The following is a 20,311-nucleotide window of genomic DNA, read 5'->3' on the forward strand; positions in this document are numbered from 1 at the left end:
AAAGAAAGGACTAAAATAACGTACTGTAATCCTATACAGTTAGCCTTAAGGCTTTTTGAATAGCTCATACCTGTGTATATAATATTATTGTAGCAGAGTTGTAAAGCCAAAATATTACAAATCCAATTATCCCACCTACCACATACGTAATTATCACTCCCTTTGGACAGATTTCCACTGGCTTAAACTATAAAAATGTTATGGCATAATTGTTTGGTTCAGGGTCTGCTGGGACATTTAGGTTGTGGACTTTAAAGGGGACACTTTTTGCTTCTGTAAGCACTTTGACTCCAGCAGCCTATCACACTCACCAAAAGCTTTCAGTACGACGAATAGGCCTAACTCCAAAGTCCATTTCAATTTGGGTCGATGGCCGGGGCTCGGGGTGTTAGTGGCGGTGGTGGTGTGAGTGGAGATGTGGGGGTCAACCCAATAACACCCCCCCTTCTCTTTCCCTCCACGTCCCCATAAATGTTTTTGCTTCCTGCTTCCAAGTTCGGACAGAGCGCTGTGATTGGCCGCGGCTCACACTGTGGGCTGTTCCCCCTCCTGCGCTGCGCTCAGCTCGGGTTACAGTTGAGCTGAAGCTGCCTCACGCACCGGAGCGCCGTGAGTTCTTCACACGCCTAAACAAAGATATACCGGCGTGGAAATGTTGACGAGCGGATTCAAAGCCACGGATCAGGCTGTTGAGAGGATCTAAATTTCCCCTCAGCACTTTTTTTTTGGTATTTTGTCTTCGTGCAGCGACAAAGGTGTGTGTGTGTGTGTGTATATATACACTCACACATACATATTTACGCACCGAGTTGGACGAGAGAAGCTGTCCTGCTGGGGCGCACTGAGAGCCGCGAGGGATATTTACAATAGAAGGGAAGAATAGCAGCAGCAACAGCAGGAGGTGGAGGTGGAGTGAAAGATTACACTGGAATGAAGTGGACCTCGAGATTCCCAGCGTGCTGCGGAGTTGTGACTGATGGATGGATGTGGTCATGTGTAGGGTAGAAACAGCGACAGGTACAGACGCAGCAGCAGCAGCAGTAGCAGCAGCAGCAGCAGCAGCGGGGGAGCTGTGACAAAGACGCTTCAGCCGCATCAGCATCCACCACATCGCTTCTCCAAAAGAACACTGTATGACTGGTTAGATCTGTTTTGCCACAAACACCAACCAGATCGTATCGTCGAGAGACGCAGCAGCAGCAGCAGCAGCAGCAGCCACAGGTCAACCAGGACACTCCGGGGCTGATTGTCCCTCACATCACACTCCACAGACCACGCTGCTGCTTTGGAGCATTTTATGAAGAAGTCGCACAGAAGGACATGTATCTGACATCGACCTCACATGCTCCCGACTGATCGTTTCTCACCTTCCCACCGGGCGAACCACAGATAAAGGCAGCCACGCGCACCGTCCGACTCTCGCTCAGAGTTCTCGGCTCACTGTCTGTACAATTTAGCAGAATGGCGGGACCCGCTTGTTGGAAGTATTACCTCTGGATCTTTATTTTAATCTGCAGGTCCGCGTTGCCTTCTGCGAAAACGATGGAGACTATAATTTGGAGCTCACAGAATCCCAAGTAAGTCTCGTATTTCGTTTATACAAGCATATGCCAAACGCGCTGGGCGAGTGTGTGCGTGCGTGCGTAATGGAGGACTAACATTAATACTGGGGGGGAAAAAGTTGCCATTGTGTGCGAATTGAGTTAAATGTTCTGTTAAATATGGCAATTATCTAAAAAAGAACACAATTTATTTTAGTTTGAATTGTTATTCCTGCGCCGCAGAGGTTTGTGCTGATTTAATTCTCAGTGGAGGGAATTTCCCAGCACCAAAGAAACACAGCAGGCACAGGCTTACACAATATGCAATATTCCACTATAATTCCACCATAATCCACTATAATAAAAGGTTAGTTCTCGCAATTTATGACTCTGTTTCATGCACCTGTGTATTACCAGGCTGAAGAGCTTAGATGCTTCATATCTGAGTGTTTCAGACTTTGTCCACTTCCTCAAAATTTACCTTGTGCTTGATGTAATTTGCTGAGTAAGGAATGAAAGCGAAAAGGCAGGTAATATATATATATATATATATATATATATATATATATATATACACACACACACACACTTAAAACCTGGGTGTTCCACAGTCTTATAACATGGACTGAGTCTGGCCTCACAGAGGGCCAGGCCACACTGGCTCCCAGCCCTCAAAGTTTCTTTTCACTTTCTCCTTAGAAAAATCAAAAACCACGTGATAAGATGATTTCACACATCAGAGAAGCAAAAGCTTGGGGGAGGAAAAAAAGATTAAAATTTTCATAATTGCCCTGGCTATGACCCAACCCTAATTTCTCAACATCAAATCAAAGTTTGTCAAAGGCAAGCAGCCGAAGCTGGGCATCTTTTTGAACCGTTATATTGTTCCCATCAAAAAGAGCAGAGTGAGCCCAGACTGCTGATAATAAAACACTCTCTGGTAACAATTATCACCCACTTAGACTTGACTCCCACATTTGCATGATGTTGGAAAGCATACATGAGGGAAAAACAAACTAAAAAAGAGAGCGGAGAGGAGTGTTTCTGTGTGGTTGGAGCTGAGAAGCTGACCTTCATTTGAGCTCCCAGGGGCGAGGGGGGAAATGGAGAGTATAGCTCCACCAGCTTATAACTAGAACTTACTCATTCAAGTGAATCATGATTTATCCCCTAAATGTCAGATGTCATCGGAGCTCGTTGTGCAGCCAGTGAGTATGAATATTGCCACCATGTTCACTGGAGTGTAGGTAGATACGTGTGCATGTGTGTGTGGCCGGGGTCCTAATGGTGAGACTACGGCCCATCAGCTTTTATTTGACTGCAGAGGTAGTGGAACAATGAGCGTCAGCATGCAGACTCACACACACATCCACAGACAGCATTATCCGTGCACACAAAAAAACTCCACACTGTGTGTCAGACATGAGAAGACAAATGAAAAGAAGAGGAGGGGGGGAAGGGGGTTATTGATTGATGATGTCACCTGCAGAGAATGTCTAAGAAGTTTACCACGCTGGTTTGGGGGATTGAAAGATCATTTCTCCATCTGTTCCTCCCCTTCGCTCCTTGTAAAAATCCCCATGCCGGCCGAATATTTCATAAAGTTCACAGTGGAACAATAATGCACTCTGCAAAGTGTTCGCTCTCAACCTAATTATCCTGCTGCTCTGCGCTTAGAAAACAATAGACAATTATCTTGCTGTGCGCAGGCTTTGCAATAACAAAAGACAAACCTGTTTTTCGGTGTCTGATAGGCAATAAAAAAGGAATATTTTTACAGCAGTCAACATCTGTCTTCCCTGGTTGTTGCCTTAAACTCAATCTTTCTTTTTTTTTGGTCTATATATATATATATATTGCTCCACTGTGATAACAGAGAGAGCAGGGAGAGAGATCTACAGAAATGTGCAGTACACTATCTTGTGACTTATCTAGATTTACGATGTCTTAGTTCCTGTTCCCACTTTGGGGAGCACTGCAGCCTGAGCTAATAAATTAATCTGGCCCTCTGCTTGCTTACTGTACCACATACACACAAAATATAACAATACCAGCGCCTCCCCACAGGCCATGAGTTATGAGACAAACTGTAGGAAACCAGCAGGTTTGGGCCCCTCTGTGTGTGTGTGTGTGTGTGTGTGTTTGCAGGCTTTATGTGTGGGTCCCCCTGAGTGTTCCCCGTGTTATGGATTTCCATGTGAAGATGCCATCACTCCGGCTCCTGCGTTATCAATAACTGGGGTTTGCTTAATTGATTTCCTCCCAGCATGCTTGAACAGGCAACATACATCATCAGCTTTAACGCCATCTGCAAAAGAAGGAGAAGAAGGAAAAAAGAAGCAGCATTCCTAGCTTTTCATCGTCGCTTCAGGATGTATGAGGCCTTTTTGATATTTAATTTGAGGCCGGATGAGTGAAATGTCGGAGGAGAGTGTGTGTGTGTGTGTGGGGGGGGGGGTGACGCAGCCGTGCAGAAGGACGATAGATGTGTGAGCGTCCCCGCTCGGTAAAGAACCGTCTAACATTTGATCAGAGCAAATCGGATTAACTCTCATTTAGCTGAGTGGGATTATGCCAGAAAATGTCACTTTGTTATGACTGATCACGTTCCATCAGTTTGGCTGGAGCCAGCACGACAGTGTTCAGGCACATACTGCATACATAGTGTACACTCACGCAGTGTGCTCAGGAATGCTGCAGTGATGCCAATTTTACAATAATCTGACAAGGTTGGCATGGGCGGGTCCCGCACATCCTTAGCTAATATTTACCTCATGACCTGTAGCCTGTGTGCAGCGGCACAGGAGACAAACAAGATGATGAGAGAACAAGCTGGAAAACCCGGCGGCACCTCTGAAGCTCTGACACACAGCAAGGGGAAGGCACGGCATGGGCAGAAGTCTGCTGCACTCCCATTGAACCCCTCACATTTCATCCAGTCCTGGAAATATTTTGACACATATTTTTTTTGAGGCCTGTGAAACAACAACAAAATAGCCAAACAGAGAGCGAGAGAGAGAGTGAGAGAGAGGTGTTTGTGTTGATGAAAGTCAACTGCAGCTTCTGTTGCTTCGGGCTTTTACTTAGTCATTTTATTTTCCTCTGTGTTGACCTCAGCTGCCTGGCTCACAGTTGTAACACTTGACTGATTTGGTTTATAATGTGCTTGCATGGTTTAAAGGCTCAGTGAGTTTGATGATTACTCTGGTTTTGATTAACACCGCGGTTTTTAGCAGAATAGAAAAACACATTTCTGTCACGTTATTTTAAGGAAAAAAACAACAACCCTTAACTTTTAAGATAATGGGGGTGCCACGTTTATTTTTAAACCCCATTTAACTAAAAGCAACATAATTTTATTTGTCTGCTATTAAAAGAGCAGGTACACAGACGGCCTCATTAAAATGTAGGTTTTGTTATCATCGTTAGGTTTTTGTGTCAGTATAATTAAAGGGCAAAATGAAGAAAAGAGGAAAAACAGAAACTCCTTCGGTGTCTTCGCTCTCAGAAGCTGCTGTTATCAAAGCAAACACGAACCCTGGGAAAACGTTGACTCCTGCAAAGTGACATTTACAAAAGAGCCATAATGCTGACGCTCAAATAAACTCATTTCAGGCAGAGGTTAGAAAAACAAACTGCAATTGCAAAACTTGAAACTGCCACAACCTGTCGAGCGAGAGCCAGGTGAGACTGTAAACAGGATTTGGTTCCTCACAATGACTCCACCGAATGCTCCCCCGTGCTGGTCACTGCTGAGAGGGTCAGAGGCCCGCTTTTTGTCTCTTCCCTTACCCCACGCTCTGCCCCCCCCCCCCCCCCCCCCCCCTTTACCCCACTGCAATATACACCTTCTCTTTCCTTGCCTCCCTGATTCCCCCCTTTCTCTCCCCTTCAGACTCTGATCATGTTTCCCTCTGATACAGATCTCATTACACACAGGGAGGACTTAGAGCCGGAGCCCCACTCAGAGAGAAAGAGCGAGGGCTAACCAGCAAGAAATGCTTCTGGAAAGCAACTGGCCCGTGGTGCTCCAGAGGGCTCTCTGTGTCTCAGTATAAGGACAGCTGCATTTGCTTTTATGTGTGTGCATTTGTGTGCCTACATGACTGTTGTTTCAGCGGTAACAACAGATTCTTGGTTTGGTTATCTTTCTGAGGCACCTGGGCTCAGAGAAGGGGCTGCAGAGCTGTAGGGTATTTCGGGGAAACATTTTTGTTTTTCCATCATGGTTGTTTTTTTTTACTCCAGATGGACTCACTTTATCTGCTGGTGGTTTGGCTGCCACATCACTGAAAACTGATCATTGTTCCCTTTTGTGTGTTATTGTTGCATTCGTTTTTATGTCTAACCAGCGGTGCTCATGAATTTCGAGCTTCATTCCTCGGCTTGCAACTAATTTTTAGCATTATTTAAAATGTTTGCTGCATGACATCCAGAATGGTCCCGACCCCGAGTTACAGTTCAGTTTCCTTAAAAGGCATTTACAGCCACACACACGTATTGAACCACTTGTATGTACAGAGATTTGCGAAAACAATTTAACTGATTAACTATTTGTATTAAAACAAAAAACAGCAACTTCAAAAAATCATGGTATATATTGCCACACTTTCAGTTTATATTGTGATATATTAAACTTTATCAGAGAGTAACCAGTTTGTTTTGTTTAAAAGGAAATGAATTACCCGACAAATAAAACCCAAACCCAAAAGTAGAATAGATTTTTTTTATTGTCTCATATTGGTCACACTTATTTCATTGCTTGTAATTAATCAGTAAAAAAACTATTTAAATGTGAGGGTATCTTACAAAACCATGAGTTTGTGTTCTGGAGTATTTGTAGTATGAGGCATGTACTTCTTATAAACAATCCACCTAATTGTCAAAAACTAATAAATAAATAAATGAACGATCCTCAAGATCCATAGAATAGTCGACTGATCTTGACAACCAGAGTTTGGAGTTACTAGACACTCACATAGGCGTGTCAGACATAGGATTAGTTTGTCTGTGGTGAGTCATTAAAATATGACAAACTGCCGAAACTTTGTATTAGTCAACATATTTGAAGACTATACAGTTACTTTAGACCTAAAGAGACCAAACCAAAAACAAGTATTAAAAATGTCTTCTGTATCTGGACCAATTTGAAAAATAGTACTGTTTTTTTTTTTTTTTTTTTTTAAACTTAGTTTCTCATTTTGCTGCAGTTAAAGGACATTAAAGCTCCTGTGAAAGGGACAAGTATAGGCTTATGGGAGTGAATGAGTGCTTGAGAGTGCATGTCGGTGTGCTATTGTTCTTTGTTCAGCCACAGAGCAGCATTAAGGAAGTGTTTGGAGCGTGCCAGTGTGCCCCTGTGAAAGTGTCGAGGGCCGAGTGGTGAACGAGCGTGGAGTGGCTGAACAGTGGCTGCCTCACAGGCAGTTAGTGAGCGGGCTTCATTAGACGCAGGCCTGGCAGGCTGCAACCAGGAAGTTCCCATCAGCTCCAGCTCTGCCAAGCAGAGACGCAGCCTTCGCTGGTGCTGGAAACCTTCCCTTAAGGTTTCCACACGCCGCCCGCCTCGACTGCGCTTTAGCCGAATCCAGAGAAAACGTCGGGATGCAGAGTTACAGGAAGTGGGGAAAAGTTGAATGGGCAAAGTCTGCCTTTTGTTTGCCATTTTAGTTCTTTTACATAAGAGCAGTTGAAAATAAGGGGATTAAACAGGAGAGGAAAGGAAGCTAATGTAGAGCGTTGAAACGCGGCCCTGGGCTCAACCGCACATCCTTTCAGTCCTGCATAGAGCTTCCAGATTACTTCCATGTGTCAGTGCGAAGGGAAAAGAGAAGGAGAAAAGAAGAAAGGGGGACAGGGAGAGAGAAGTTGAGCGACTGAAAAGCAAGCAGACTTGGATTGGTGGAGATCAGCGGCGGTGTTGGACAGTGGAACGGATCTGTGTGACAGCCATCTCTAAAACCATTACCCCCACGGCTCCAACTCGGGAACTCGTAACCTCCTCCTCCGGACGGACCATATAGACTTAACTCTTTCTCAGAGAACCCCTCTGTGCTGCAGAGGCAGCCCTCGTCAGTCTCCAGGCCCAAACAGCGTGCAGGCAACCTTAACAGCCAGCTGCACTACCAGTCCTTTAAGACGTCATGAGTTGTCACCGGCATACAGGCGGCGAGGGATCTGTTTCCCCCTGGTTTGTGGCACTCCAAAGACTTTTGTGGGAAAGTTTGAATTTAGCATGCCAAGACTTTGGGGAAGGGGATGACGGCTCTCAACAAATAATGACAACAAAATGAATAGGACAGGACTAAGAGTCCTGTTGCGGTTTTACTGAGAAACTGAGCCTGCTCTGTAAACCATGATGCAAGTACAGACGACTTTTTTTTTTTTTTTTTTAGAGATGGAAAATAAACAGAAAGAATGAAAGAAGGAAAGCAAGAACAAAAACAACTTTATTAGTAAATGTACAAGTCTATTCAGACACTTTAAACTGCATCTTAATCACAAAAGTGTGTTAGGAAATAATTAATACTAAAAAAGGACTAATTAGCTTTAGTAGTAGACTTGCATTTTTCAGGAGCTGTTAAATAGTTTTTTGACAAAGAAAGAAAAAAGAATCTAAATGTATATGTATATATATATATATATATATATATATATATATATACACTGTATATATATATATATACACACACACACATATAGTAATAGTGTATAGTATAGTAATAATAATAATAATAATAACGATGATGATAATAATAGTATAATAATTATTTCTGGAGATTGACTGCCAAAACAATTCCAACTTAGGGTAACTCTTAATAAAAACTACATCTACAAAAGTATGGTAGTTAAAAATGTAAATAAACAAATAATTTCAAAATGGTCCAAAGCAATAAAACTTCACAAAATATAACACAGTCTGAGAATAGAATAGAAACAAACTTCCATAAACTGAGATTGACTTTAGTGAGAACTACATATATTTTACATGCAAAGACTAAATGAAGCACGACCAAAGCCAATCAGCCCTGAACATATCATCAATGATCATCATTTACCTCTTTGTTCACTCCTATGAGTACACTAATGGAGTGACAGTGTAATTGAACGGAGTGGTAGGATAATAGAATGATAGAATGATAAAGTAATGGAATAGTATTACAGGAGCCTCCTTTTCCCAAGGGATGCCCCCCGTAAGTGTGTCAGCGTGGCAGACAGGCGGTCTGTGACAGCCCCCCCCCCACCCCCATGTTAATTATAAAGCATCATAATCCATCTATGGCATACAGAGGCAGGACATGGAGACTATTAGGGGAGCATGGAAATGGCACAGTGTATAATCCCCAGGACTTTACCACTATTAGGCTCCACAGGCATCAAGCAAAAACCACTAGTTTCTCCGGTAATTTAGTTTGAGCAATACCTTGCTTGCTGTCCTCTGTGAGTGCGTGTCCCGCATTTTAGGATATTAACTGGAGTTTTGCCTTTTCCTTTCTCTTCTCTTCCCCCTTCTTCATTTTTTCTTGCCCGCAGGCAAGACCGACAACACCAAAAGCATTCTAGTTTGTGTGTGAGTGTATACACATTCCTCTGTTAACCCATTCTGCCAAGTCTTGGCTCGGCCCTTTCTAAGCAAACTCCCAGCATGACCCCGGTCCCCCTTGTGCTGGTGAGAGGAGTTGGAAGAAAAGGCCTGTGGGATTCAGGCTCGTCCCCGGGCCACTCTGTCTGAGAGGGCCGGGCCTGGGATTTGCTGTGCGCCGCGGCTCTGTGTGGCAGCTGTGACTGACGCTTCAATCGCCTCTCCCTGGGACGCCCCAGTGCAACCCTGCATTCCCTTTCACACCTCGGAAACAAGGGGAAAAAGACAATTACACACATATTCAGCACACACCACCAAACCCCCCACCGCCCCCGCACCCCTTCCCAGTTTCTCAGCAATCCTGCAACTCTTGACGTTTACTTCATCCATAAAAAACATTTTTATGTGTTGTGCAAACAAGCCCTCTTCTAAACAAATTGTAAATTAGTTTTATGGTCGGCCTGTCTGCAATGTCATCATGTGTTTTAAGTAGCTCATGTTTATTTAATCTCTTCTGAGTTGTCATTTCCCCATTTAGAAATTATAAGTCAGCTATTTCCTTTACATTTCCCTGGATATTTTGAAAATGTAAGTAATGGAAAAAGATTTGAGCCTTAAAGTAGAGTTAATGCTATCATGTATGGATTGTCAGTAAATTGAGTTTTTCTCTAGGCTATTGGAGCAGGGACTCGTAAGCCAGCGGGATTTAAGTCTCTTAATTGAATTATTTTGATTGCTGACTTGATTGATGGAGTCAGATGTGCTGCACTTTCCACGAGTTTTTGTCCGACTAATTCTTCTTCCAATAGAGCCATACCAGACAGATACAATAGGAACCTGCAATCAATCACAAGTGCAACCCCGAGCATTTTGTTCTGAGCGAAATGTGTCTGCCATCGGGTCAGAGTTCCACGAGCCATCCAGACAACGTAAAAACCAACAATGACATCAGATAGTAGAGCCCTCTAAAGTCTAATCTTTCCATAATGCCATGCTAAACCCCACAGAGACCCACGACAGGGAGAAAAGCTTTTTTTATGCCCCCGCACTGCTCCTCCTCCCATGGCCTGTGGCTCTCTGCGAGTGTGTGTGTGTGTGTGTGTGTGTTTGTGTGTGTCCATGCATGTTGGGGAAGAAAAAAGAAGTGAATGGAGATGTCACTGTCAGACTCTGGCCTCCACATGAATCCACTGCAGAATGGCCATATTGGCAGCTTGTGTGTGTTGAGTGAGACAGCCTGTTGGGGGTCTGCCATTTCCCCTCCACGCCACGTTCTCGCGGCCGTGATTTGAACGCGGCAGGACACAGGTCTATATTTCATCCTATTCATATGAGGGAGGCCGTTTCATCTACCACACACATGTTTCCCATCAGATGTGTGTGTTTATTCTCCCCCATGATGTGCTTGGGCATGGAAGCCTCTCATCTCTCCAATATTAGAAATAGGAGCGAGAGTCTGCTAAAGCAAACACAATATCCTAAACTTCTCGGCTCTCTTTATGAACTATGTAGAAAATGAGACCGAAGGCTTTGCGTCGACTCAATTTAATGAGCAACCGTGCAAGGTTTTCCTTCTAAAAGCTCCGTAATATTATACTTCACACTGTGATTTTAACACACAAATCCTAATGTGCCACGCTGGCCTGTGCTCCGTTGTCTCATCTTCCACTTCTGCCCTTGCACTAAAAACTTTAACTACTTTTAGCTCTTCTCCTCATCTGTCTCTCAACTTCCCCACTGTGAAACATGACAGCCTGAACCTCCACCACATCACTCCTCTCTTTTCCTCTCCTGTCTCGGAGATGAAAGCTTTGCTTTTGGAGACAAATCTCTGTGAGTCCTTTCGGCGCGCCAGGCCCGAGCCCCGTGTTTCTGCTTTTAGTAGCTCTGTTTGCAGCATTTTCTGATTTATTTATACACTTCTGATTGTAGCACCCGGTGCATGTCAGGAATCTCATAGTCAGAATCTTGCATGTGCAGTATGCGGGGCTGAGGCAAATTCTTATTTGAAATATACATGAATGCATGAATATTTTTATCATCCCGAAGCCCCTTGTTCATCTGGGGCAGTCTCATTTCCTGTCGTGGCCCTTCTCTGGAATGGAGTGGCGTGATCCTTGGAGGCGCCCCGCATGCGGCCACCAAATAGAACCGCCTGGTGCACCGCTCACACAATGGAATGGTAGCGGCAAGGGAAATGATTTGGCTCCTAACGGATTGGCTGGAGAATTCCCTTCAAAGCAGTGTGCCTGGCTGGGGCTTTAACCGGCCTTCTCTCTGCATTAGATGTGCGTCCTGTGATGAGCCTTTGAAGGGTGCGGGCAGCTCTGGCTGGGAGATTGCGATTGCATTGCACGGCACGGATGCTGGGGTTCAGCCGCACACAAAGACAGAGAGTTTTGCAAGTCTGTGGCTGCAGCAGGACTGTGCTGCTCCTCTCAGCGTTGCTTAAGTAGGCCGGACTGAAACGTGTTGACCCGAAAGCCGCAATGTGATGAGGGAACAGCTGCTGTGTCACGTTTTGATATACACACACACACACACACACTTGCACGCATATATCACACAGCGGAAGGTAGTGTGGATGTGTGTGTACTCACTAGCTCGGGAGTCAGCTGTGGTTGGCTTGGGCAGATTAAGGTCTGAGTGTGCCTTACAGATGGCGGTAATAATGATCAGATAGCCCTTGTAATGGAGACGGCCCAGTTTGTAATGGCTTCCTAAAACAACACATGGAGCGTCTTTACGAGGCCACAATCCGCCCCGGTTATCACAGAGCGAACCGTGTGAATGAAAATAGCATCATGTCAAACAAGCAATTTATTAGCACACACATCACACACAGACATATTTCATTTTAATACCGACAGCCTGCCTCTTGCCCGCGCTTGGCTTGTTAAAGGCGAGTTTTATCAGTGGAGACACAGACTTCCACTCCACCAGTTAGTCTCATCCTCCCCCTTTACATTCACTGTTAATGAGCCTAATGATGTGTGTCTCTGTGATTGCATCAGTCAATATGCTGTTCAATATGGGGTTTAGAAACCCACTGACAACTTAAGCATGTCCGCCTGGATAAGATCTCCCATCCTAGGGAGGAACCAAAGAGCAACTAATTTGTCTTGCATTGGATGGGACATGTGTAGCTGTCTTCTACAATCATGAGCTGAGATTGTAAGCAGAGAATAGACTTGTCACTCACGTCGTCTGATAAGGAGCTGCTTTTAACGCACACAGGAAAGCAAAGCAGTGTGTGTATTAAAAACAGCGTCCTGCGCTCTCGTCTGTGCAGATGTATTGTTTGTTTGGCGTAAATAGTTCTCTGTTGAGCACAGTTTTTATTCCATTGCGGGTTTTGTTTGGGTTAAATTTTTATATTTTATACAGGGTTTAGCTGGAGTTATATTTCAGTTTGTGTCAGAAGGTATTTAGTGTGTTAGAGCACAGGGACATTTAGATTCATGCTTTGTTACAGAGTTGCAGCTGGAGTTTAATAGTCTCCGTCTACTGATTACAGATGTCTTTTTCATGCCTCTACATTTTTTTCCCCACTGTAACCTATAACCCTTGTTATTTTAGTCACATTATTAGTATAATTTTCACTCCAGCTGCTTAATATACTTTCTCTAGCTTAGTGTTCTGTTTGTTTTATATTTAGCTTACTGTGCTAATATTTTCGTCTTCCGTCAGAAAAGAAAAAGAGTCGGCTGAGGCCCTTATGACACTGAAACACTGTTCTTTTCATAAACCACACTGCCTTTGATTGATCTGTCCTTTGGTCTTGATCCCTGGGCTTGGATGATTAAACCTATCCATCAGCTTCTCTTATCAGCGTCCTAACAGATCGACTGCAGGACACTCTAAACTAAAACCCCTTTATTGTTGTTACACAGAAAAAGTCAAAGGCTAAGGACAGGGAAGGGAGAGGTTTGCCAGAACCCTCCTCGTCAAGGCCTTTAGAACAAAGAGAAAAAGCCCACACTCTGTTGTTTTCAAGAAAATAGCTCCTGGTTAAAAAAACAACAAGGTTTTTGTCATATAATCATATCATTCTCATGTTAGTGTCCCACAAATACACACACACTTACACAAATGTGTTGTACACACTAGTGTAACCTCTAAATGAGGTCGAAACAGTAGCATTGCATATTGCGACAAGAGTGTTTCCCCTCTGGAGAGATATCAGAAAGTAATGTTTCCTGTCCTCAGAGTGTCAACTCTCCACTAGTGATGTGACCCTGGCCCCGGTCACAGCTCGCAGACATCAGCCCAGATAATGACATTTCTTTCACTGACAGGCTGTCAATCACACGTCTGTGGAAGTATCAACTCACACTCTCGGCCCCAATGTGTACGTGCAGGCGCGACTGTGGGCTCACCTGAAAACAAGGGCACACAGACACGGTCGTTGTTATGATTCATTTGAATGATTTGCAAGTCAAATAGCCAGTTTCATAAGACGTGGCTGTTATTTTCCCGAGGATAGATTTCAGTTTCTCATCTTCCATGTGACTGTTAAAGCAAATACATCAAGGCTCCCAAAATGTGGATGATTGCATGTCACTTTGCTCTCATTTATCTGGAGGCATCTATTACCATCATGTTGTCAAGTCACTGAAAGCAGCACAGGAGAAAGCAACAGATGGCTTTGTATAATTCACAGATGTGTGATTTTGGGACAGTTTGTTCAAGATAAAACCCCTTATCCTTGTTCTGATCTTAAACGTCTTAAACTGCCTTGAATTACGAGTCTTAACATACAGAAGAAAAACTATTACACAGACTTAAAGATAAACACAATTTTCTATGGTGGATAAGAGCCTGCATGCTGCTTTATCCAAGCATTACTGCATATCAGGATCTGATAGTGCTGAAATTTTGCAACTTGCTTCCTTATCACGAAACCATCAACCAGAGTTTACACAGTCTCCTTTCACATTGGAAGAAGATAGTTTATTGAAATCCTGTTGTAGCATGTCCTGCAGAAGCAGGTGTGGACATGCTCGCTTGTCTATTTGCCACTAGTGATTTCTTGGGGGAGGGAGTGTGAACGCTCACCAAATGTTAGGCGAGAGAAGTTGCCTGCGTGGCACATTCATTAACCTGGAGTCTAACTAATCTCCTGGCTAATTCATTTAGTCCTCCGAGGACTCCTGCGTATTAATATCCTCGCTGTGTTGCTGCCCGGGTTGTAGTAGAAGCGTAGCCATGGCGATGATTGTGTCATTATTTCGCAGTCAGATGAGTGATATCCCAGAGGGCTGTAGCTGGGTTGTCCAGGCTAGTTGAGTGGGGCTGATTTGAATTGCAAATGGACGCCAAGTGTTGTGTTTATTGTGTGTCTCAATATTGGAGACAATCAGGCGAATCAAAGCCCTCAGCTGGAGAGATGGGACTGAGGCACGGTGGGCCTCTCTGGTTGGCACTGTGTCCTCAGTGCTTGCGCAGTTCTACCCTCCCCTCTCGCTCTTCTCGTCTCTGTTGCCCCCGTCTCCCGGTCGACTTTGTCGTGTGTGTAGGCCCTGAAGTACGTGGACACAGCTGGAGGAGGAGAACGAGAGACAGACAGAGCCACTAAATCTAGTGCACTCAATCATCTGTAGTGTGTCGCTCCTCTCACACAGCTGAGAAATATTAAACACGCTTTATGATAATGAAAGTGCTGGCGACAGACATAAATATCACAGGCAAAGTGCTGAAGGATTAAACTGTCTTGTACGTTTGCTCATAACACAAATTTGTCATTGATTTCATGGCTTCTTGAATCGTTAGAGACAGAATTATCAGCTTTTCATCAGTGGAATATCTTTTTTTTTCTTCCAAAGCCTGTCTGTGACGAGGAATACTGAGTCCCTGCACATATTCACATATGTGCATGCAGTGCAAATGTGAAGCCCCAAAAATGAAACCTATTGGCAGCGTGCCTTTGTTATGGCTGGGTGACAGACTGTGGTGCAAAGTGCCCCAAACACATTTTCTCCACTGATTACCTGAGAATTGTTCTTCCTCAGCGATTGGCCATTACCCGAATATTGACTCACTGTTTGTACAAGATTCAGTGAAAATCCATCTGAAAGCCATCCAGTGCTACAGGAAACTAGTGTTTTAGCTCACCGTGTAATTCACTCTGTCAGTTGCACACAGAGAGGCCTATCTTCTCCTGTTTCGCTACTGTTGGCTTGTAAAGAAAGAGCGTGGATGTATAATGTACAGGCCCATGTAAGAATGTGTGTACGTGTGTATTTGTGCACTCAGGCATGTGTACATCTCTGTTTGAACACAGGACAGTTCCTCAGGTCAAACATGCTCCCCATAAATCCCAGCATGACCAGTCACAACAGGTATACGTGAGTCCCAGGCACGGGCATGCACGGCGTACAGGTATCGCTACAGGGAAGCGACTGTTAAAGCTACGTTTTATTGCGCCACACACGTTCTTTTAAGCTCCGGCTGCTGCAGGCTAAATGAATAACTAATTTAAGAGGAATGTGTTCACACTTGACAGAAATCCCATAGATTTACTGTTAGCGTTTACCATGATTCATGGACGAAGAGAAGGCCTGCGGCCACTGTGACGCTCACATGACACGATCCAGTTGTGAGTGAAGCTGCAGCTCAGTTGTTTGGACTGCGTTGTGTGTCGTTGAGATTGACGAGCAACTGACGAGAGATCCTTACATTGTGTGTGTGTGTGTGTGAAGGGGAGAAAAAAGAATGGTTGGGAGGCAGAGTGTGTGTCAGATCGCCAACGTGGACGTTTCTGAGTGTGTGAAAGCGAGGAGAGAGTTCATGAGGTGACATCTCGTCAGCTGTTTGACTTTCCCAGTTTCCCAGGGAAGCAGTTTCTAGAACAATGAAGACGAAAAAACCACCAACCACCGACAATTGAAATGCCACAAAAAAAGCCCCTCCGCTGTTTGTTGGTGACTGAATTATTGCTGTTGCTCGAGACTTGAGACACGGGGAAATGTGTGAGCGACTGCACTGGGCTTGTAGCAGACACATATCACCGACCGGACTCCTCTACCAATCCATCTCCCTGCGCTCTTCACAATAACAGGAATACATTAAAAAAAAAGAGTGAGTCAGGAGGGAAGGGGATGCAAGATAAATATTGTGTTAGTATTTACCCTCCCTTTCCCTTCCAATTGTCTCTCAGGCTGACAGATGAACAATGAAAGTATTTTGAACTTTGCTGCGTGCTATCTTTTACTTCTGGGTTCAGAGCCGTGCTGTCAAAGCCAGGCGTATTCTGACAGAGATTGATTGATTTGCTTTCTGAGCACCATGTCTTCCCTTTGTTCTCCTAAAAAAAGCCTTTGGTTTCTCTCCAGTATTCCAGACTGTCTGTAGCTGTGTCACATTAACACCTGTTTATAACACACAGACTCATAAAATATCGATTCAGCTCCCTTTTGATCGAAAAAGTCTTTCGACTGGAAGCAGTTTATTTCTTTATTCTGAAGGAGACAAACGTCAAGACAGATCTCTCCGCTCTTTTGAAGGGAGGGGCGAGGGGAGAAAAAAAAATATAAGAGAAATAGATATAATTTCAAGGGAATGTATGAATTTTGCTCTCTTGCCAGGAGTTAGATGAGAAGATTGATATAACTCTCACATCTGCTTGCTAAAGCCACTCTCAGCCTAGCTTAGTGACTGGAAACAGATGAAACAGGGAGTTTGGCTCAGCCAGAAGGTGACAAGAGGAGCACCTTTAAATGTACTCATTAATACATTATGCCTCATTTGGTTAACCTGTTTAAAATGACACTTTGCAGTGTTTCAGACTGAGCTCGCAGGCGGATCCTGTTACCCACTGGTGGAGCCTGTTTACCCCTGTTTCCAGTGTTTATGTTGAGCTAAGCTGCTGCTGACTCTAGCTCCCTTTGTGCCTCACAGATATGAGCGTGATATCAATTTTTGGGAACTCTGGGGAAGAAAGCAAACATATTCCCCACAATGTCAAACCATTCCTTCAAGAAAAGCCTCATTAGTAATGGGTGTCAGGTTTGTTTGGGATATGTCTGCACTGATTTGATTCCCAGATGTGTTGATGCCAAAATACTGCTGTGCTGGGCAAATAACCGCCCCACCTCTTCCTTCTCTCCTCCTCGGGTTGTCTGAGAGTCAACTCATTGTGTGCGCCAGTTAAATGAAACTGCTAACTTTAGCTACAAACCGTGGCCTGTTTCCTATCCTCAATGAGCTGTTCACTCTGCCTCATAAAACTGGGATCCCTGGACTAATTTTTAACCACACTGAGACAGAAGGGCAATTGTTAAAAATTGAATTTAGCCATTTACTTGGCCTTATCTAAATCTAATAGAGTTTTGTATAATACGGAGTTGCGTGGGTTTGCCAGTGTGAAGGCGTGTGTGCTTCTATTAGTACATGTGATATGGTTATTGAGAAGCAACATTAAACGGGTGGTTTTCTTTTTAAAGAAACGCTGTCTGTGGGCTTATCGGTGGGGTTGAAGATATGGAGCAGAAAATGGCTGCTGGTTAACTACACGGACAAGCTGCGTGGGTTTGATAATGGTTATGATTCTTCCTCTCTCTAGTTTCGTCTTCTCTCCCCTGAGTGGGAGTGAAACACAATCGGGTGAGTGTGAGAGGCGCTATTGTTCATCTGGGAGGTTCTCCTGCTTTCGCTCGCCTCCTGCTCTGCTCAGCACTGATTACAACCTTGCATCCTGGTCCAGATCTTGACTCTCTGCGCTGTAGCTCTTAGTCCCCCGGGGATATTCCTCTCATCAGGACTGTCCAGCCTCCTGACCACTGCACAGAAACACACACACGCCAACGCTGGGCGTCTGGCACACTCACACACAAACACTCACCCACTCAGGGTAGTATGGGCACACCACACATATATGTGCATGCACAGTCACACACAAACACACTCACACATACAGTGGGCTCGGGCCAGGCGGGTTTGGCAGCAACTGTAGACTGGGCCTGTGGAGAGATCTTTACGGAGCATGCAGAGCCCATCTGTGGCTGCCTCTCGGTGATGGAAGGCAGCTGGCTCTGTGTGTGTGTGTTTGTGTGTGTGCGTGTGTGTGTGTGTGCCGTGTCATGGCCAGGGAAAGAACTAGGAGAGGAGGAAAGAGGCTTGTGCGTGTTTGGGCCACAGATCAACTCCAGAATGAGGCTAAACCCAAGATGAAACTGACCCAAGTTCTCTCCTCTATCCTGATCTTCTCTCCTTTCCTCTCCTTACCCGCCAGCCCTCCAGCTGGAAGGGCTCAGTCTCTGGGCTCCAGGATGAATAAGTGGAGACAAAGAGAGCAACAGTCTGGGCCTTCTCTTGCTGTCAGTGATACCGTGGATGACGTTCAATCACAACCGCATACACCCGTGCTCGCTTAACTCCCCTGCTCTTAGAGAGGGATGGGCTCTGCATTGACAGAAACCACAGAGGCCATAAGAAGAAACAGATTATGCTCTTTCTCCTCCCTAATGACTTGTGACACTGCTCTCGCTCAACAGTCCTCTTCAGCCTGCTTGTCTAGTAACAACGTCCACTTCTGTCCTCCTTGTGGCAAGGCCATCTGGGTGTCATCCTGTTAGCTCATTATGGCCGCTGATAGTGCGATGCTAACCCCTCATGTGACAGTGATCGAGGGCAAGCATACTGAGCCTGTTTGGTGAACATGAGAGGTGTGTGTCCGCCGTACTTGTGTGTGTGTGTGTGTGTGTTGCCTTTGTGCAACTGTTATGAGTCACGCTCAATCTCATTTGCTGTGCATGCCAGGCTGTTGACTGAGCTAAGTGAAACTAGTGTGTGTTTGTCTGTGTCTGTGTGAGAGCGACGGAATGGGTGTCTGTGTTCACACGTACAAAAGCAGTTCTCTGCAGGGTGGAATTCAGGATATTCTTTTTTGCCTCTGACATCTTCATTTATGTCTCTCTAATGGGGACAGCCTGGAGGGAAAATACCACGCTTTCTGCTTTTCAGCAAGTCACTCCTGCCAAGTCTGTCCTACTGAGGTTTTAATGAAACTTGGATTGAGTTTATAGTTTATCCAATACCACTACCCATTGGCGAGTTTGTCCGTCTTTTCTATAATAAGGGTCAAAATCCCTTTTGCTTTGCTAAACAGTTCTGCAGCCAGATGGCCGTTGTTTTTCTTAATTTCAGGATCCCTGTGTTTGTTCGTGTGCCTCCATGTGTGTGTGTGTGGCCCTCACGGGGCACTGAGGCAACTTGTTTACCATGCTTGACATGTGAGGAAATCGGTGTGTGTACACATTGGGGCGTGTGTTTATGTATGCGCGTTTATAGTCGGGACTTCCTTAAGAACATCTGCCCCTGTCTGACAGAAGCCAGCTATGTACACAAGCGCTCAGGTTGAGCTGCCGGGGACTAAGACCCACGATCAGCTCACCTTCCCACGGCTCCACTTCAAAACTCTGGTGGGAGATTGTTCCGACCGGGCTTAGACGTGTTACTCATATAACAGACAGTTCAAATGGCCTGGCAGTATTATAGATGTGGCAAATTTCTCTGGAGCATTACGAACACACCGACAGTTTGATGATACATGCTTTCCCCCCCCAAGTATGAAATAATCACACTGTGTCAACAGCATTGAGTGGATCTTAACCACATATCAAGAGCGAAGCCATTCAGAAGCCGCTTGAATGTTTCCATTGTGAGCCCGAGCGAGCATGTGGCTCTATCTTGATGGATCTGAAAGCAGTAAGCAGGCTGAAGCTGGTGGACAATTATTTAATATTGATTGACTTGAATGCACACAGGATGTGTTTGTGGCCTGTGATTACACAAAACATAGACGGCCTCAGGCAAGTGAAGCTCTAAATCTCCACAGTTATATTCATTACACAAGAGCTCAGCTACAATGCTTTGTATAACACAGCTTTGTGTCCACTCCAGACTTAAGTGTAACCCTGTCATGTGGCTGAATTACTGTCATTTTTCATAAGAAGCCATAAAATCTGTCCGAACTGTAAGCCTCCGCGGTATTGATTGAAATGGTTGTAAATATAGCTGCTGTATGAATAGTGACATCTGGAATAACAGAAGGGAGGCAGCCACACTGATTTTGTGGATGATGTAAAAGAAAAACGATAATCAGAAAGGTAACACTTTCCTGGTGTGATAATTACCACACCGATAGCAAGGGGATGGGATCCCTATTGTGGTGATGATTATGTGTGCA

The 20,311-nt window shown here is 44.7% G+C and overlaps 1 protein-coding gene across 1 annotated transcript in view; it reads left to right on the plus strand.

The window, feature by feature from the left end:
- Positions 1-568: 568 nt before the first annotated feature.
- efnb1 (ephrin-B1) overlaps positions 569-20,311 on the plus strand; it is a 56,804-nt gene continuing 37,061 nt past the window's right edge. The window contains exon 1 of the mRNA XM_058649499.1: positions 569-1,577. Coding sequence (XP_058505482.1) covers positions 1,462-1,577 — 116 coding nt within the window. The 5' untranslated portion in view covers positions 569-1,461. The remainder of the gene's footprint in view (positions 1,578-20,311) is intronic.

Source organism: Solea solea, chromosome 14 (assembly GCF_958295425.1).
Source record: "Solea solea chromosome 14, fSolSol10.1, whole genome shotgun sequence".
NCBI lineage: Eukaryota > Metazoa > Chordata > Actinopteri > Pleuronectiformes > Soleidae > Solea > Solea solea.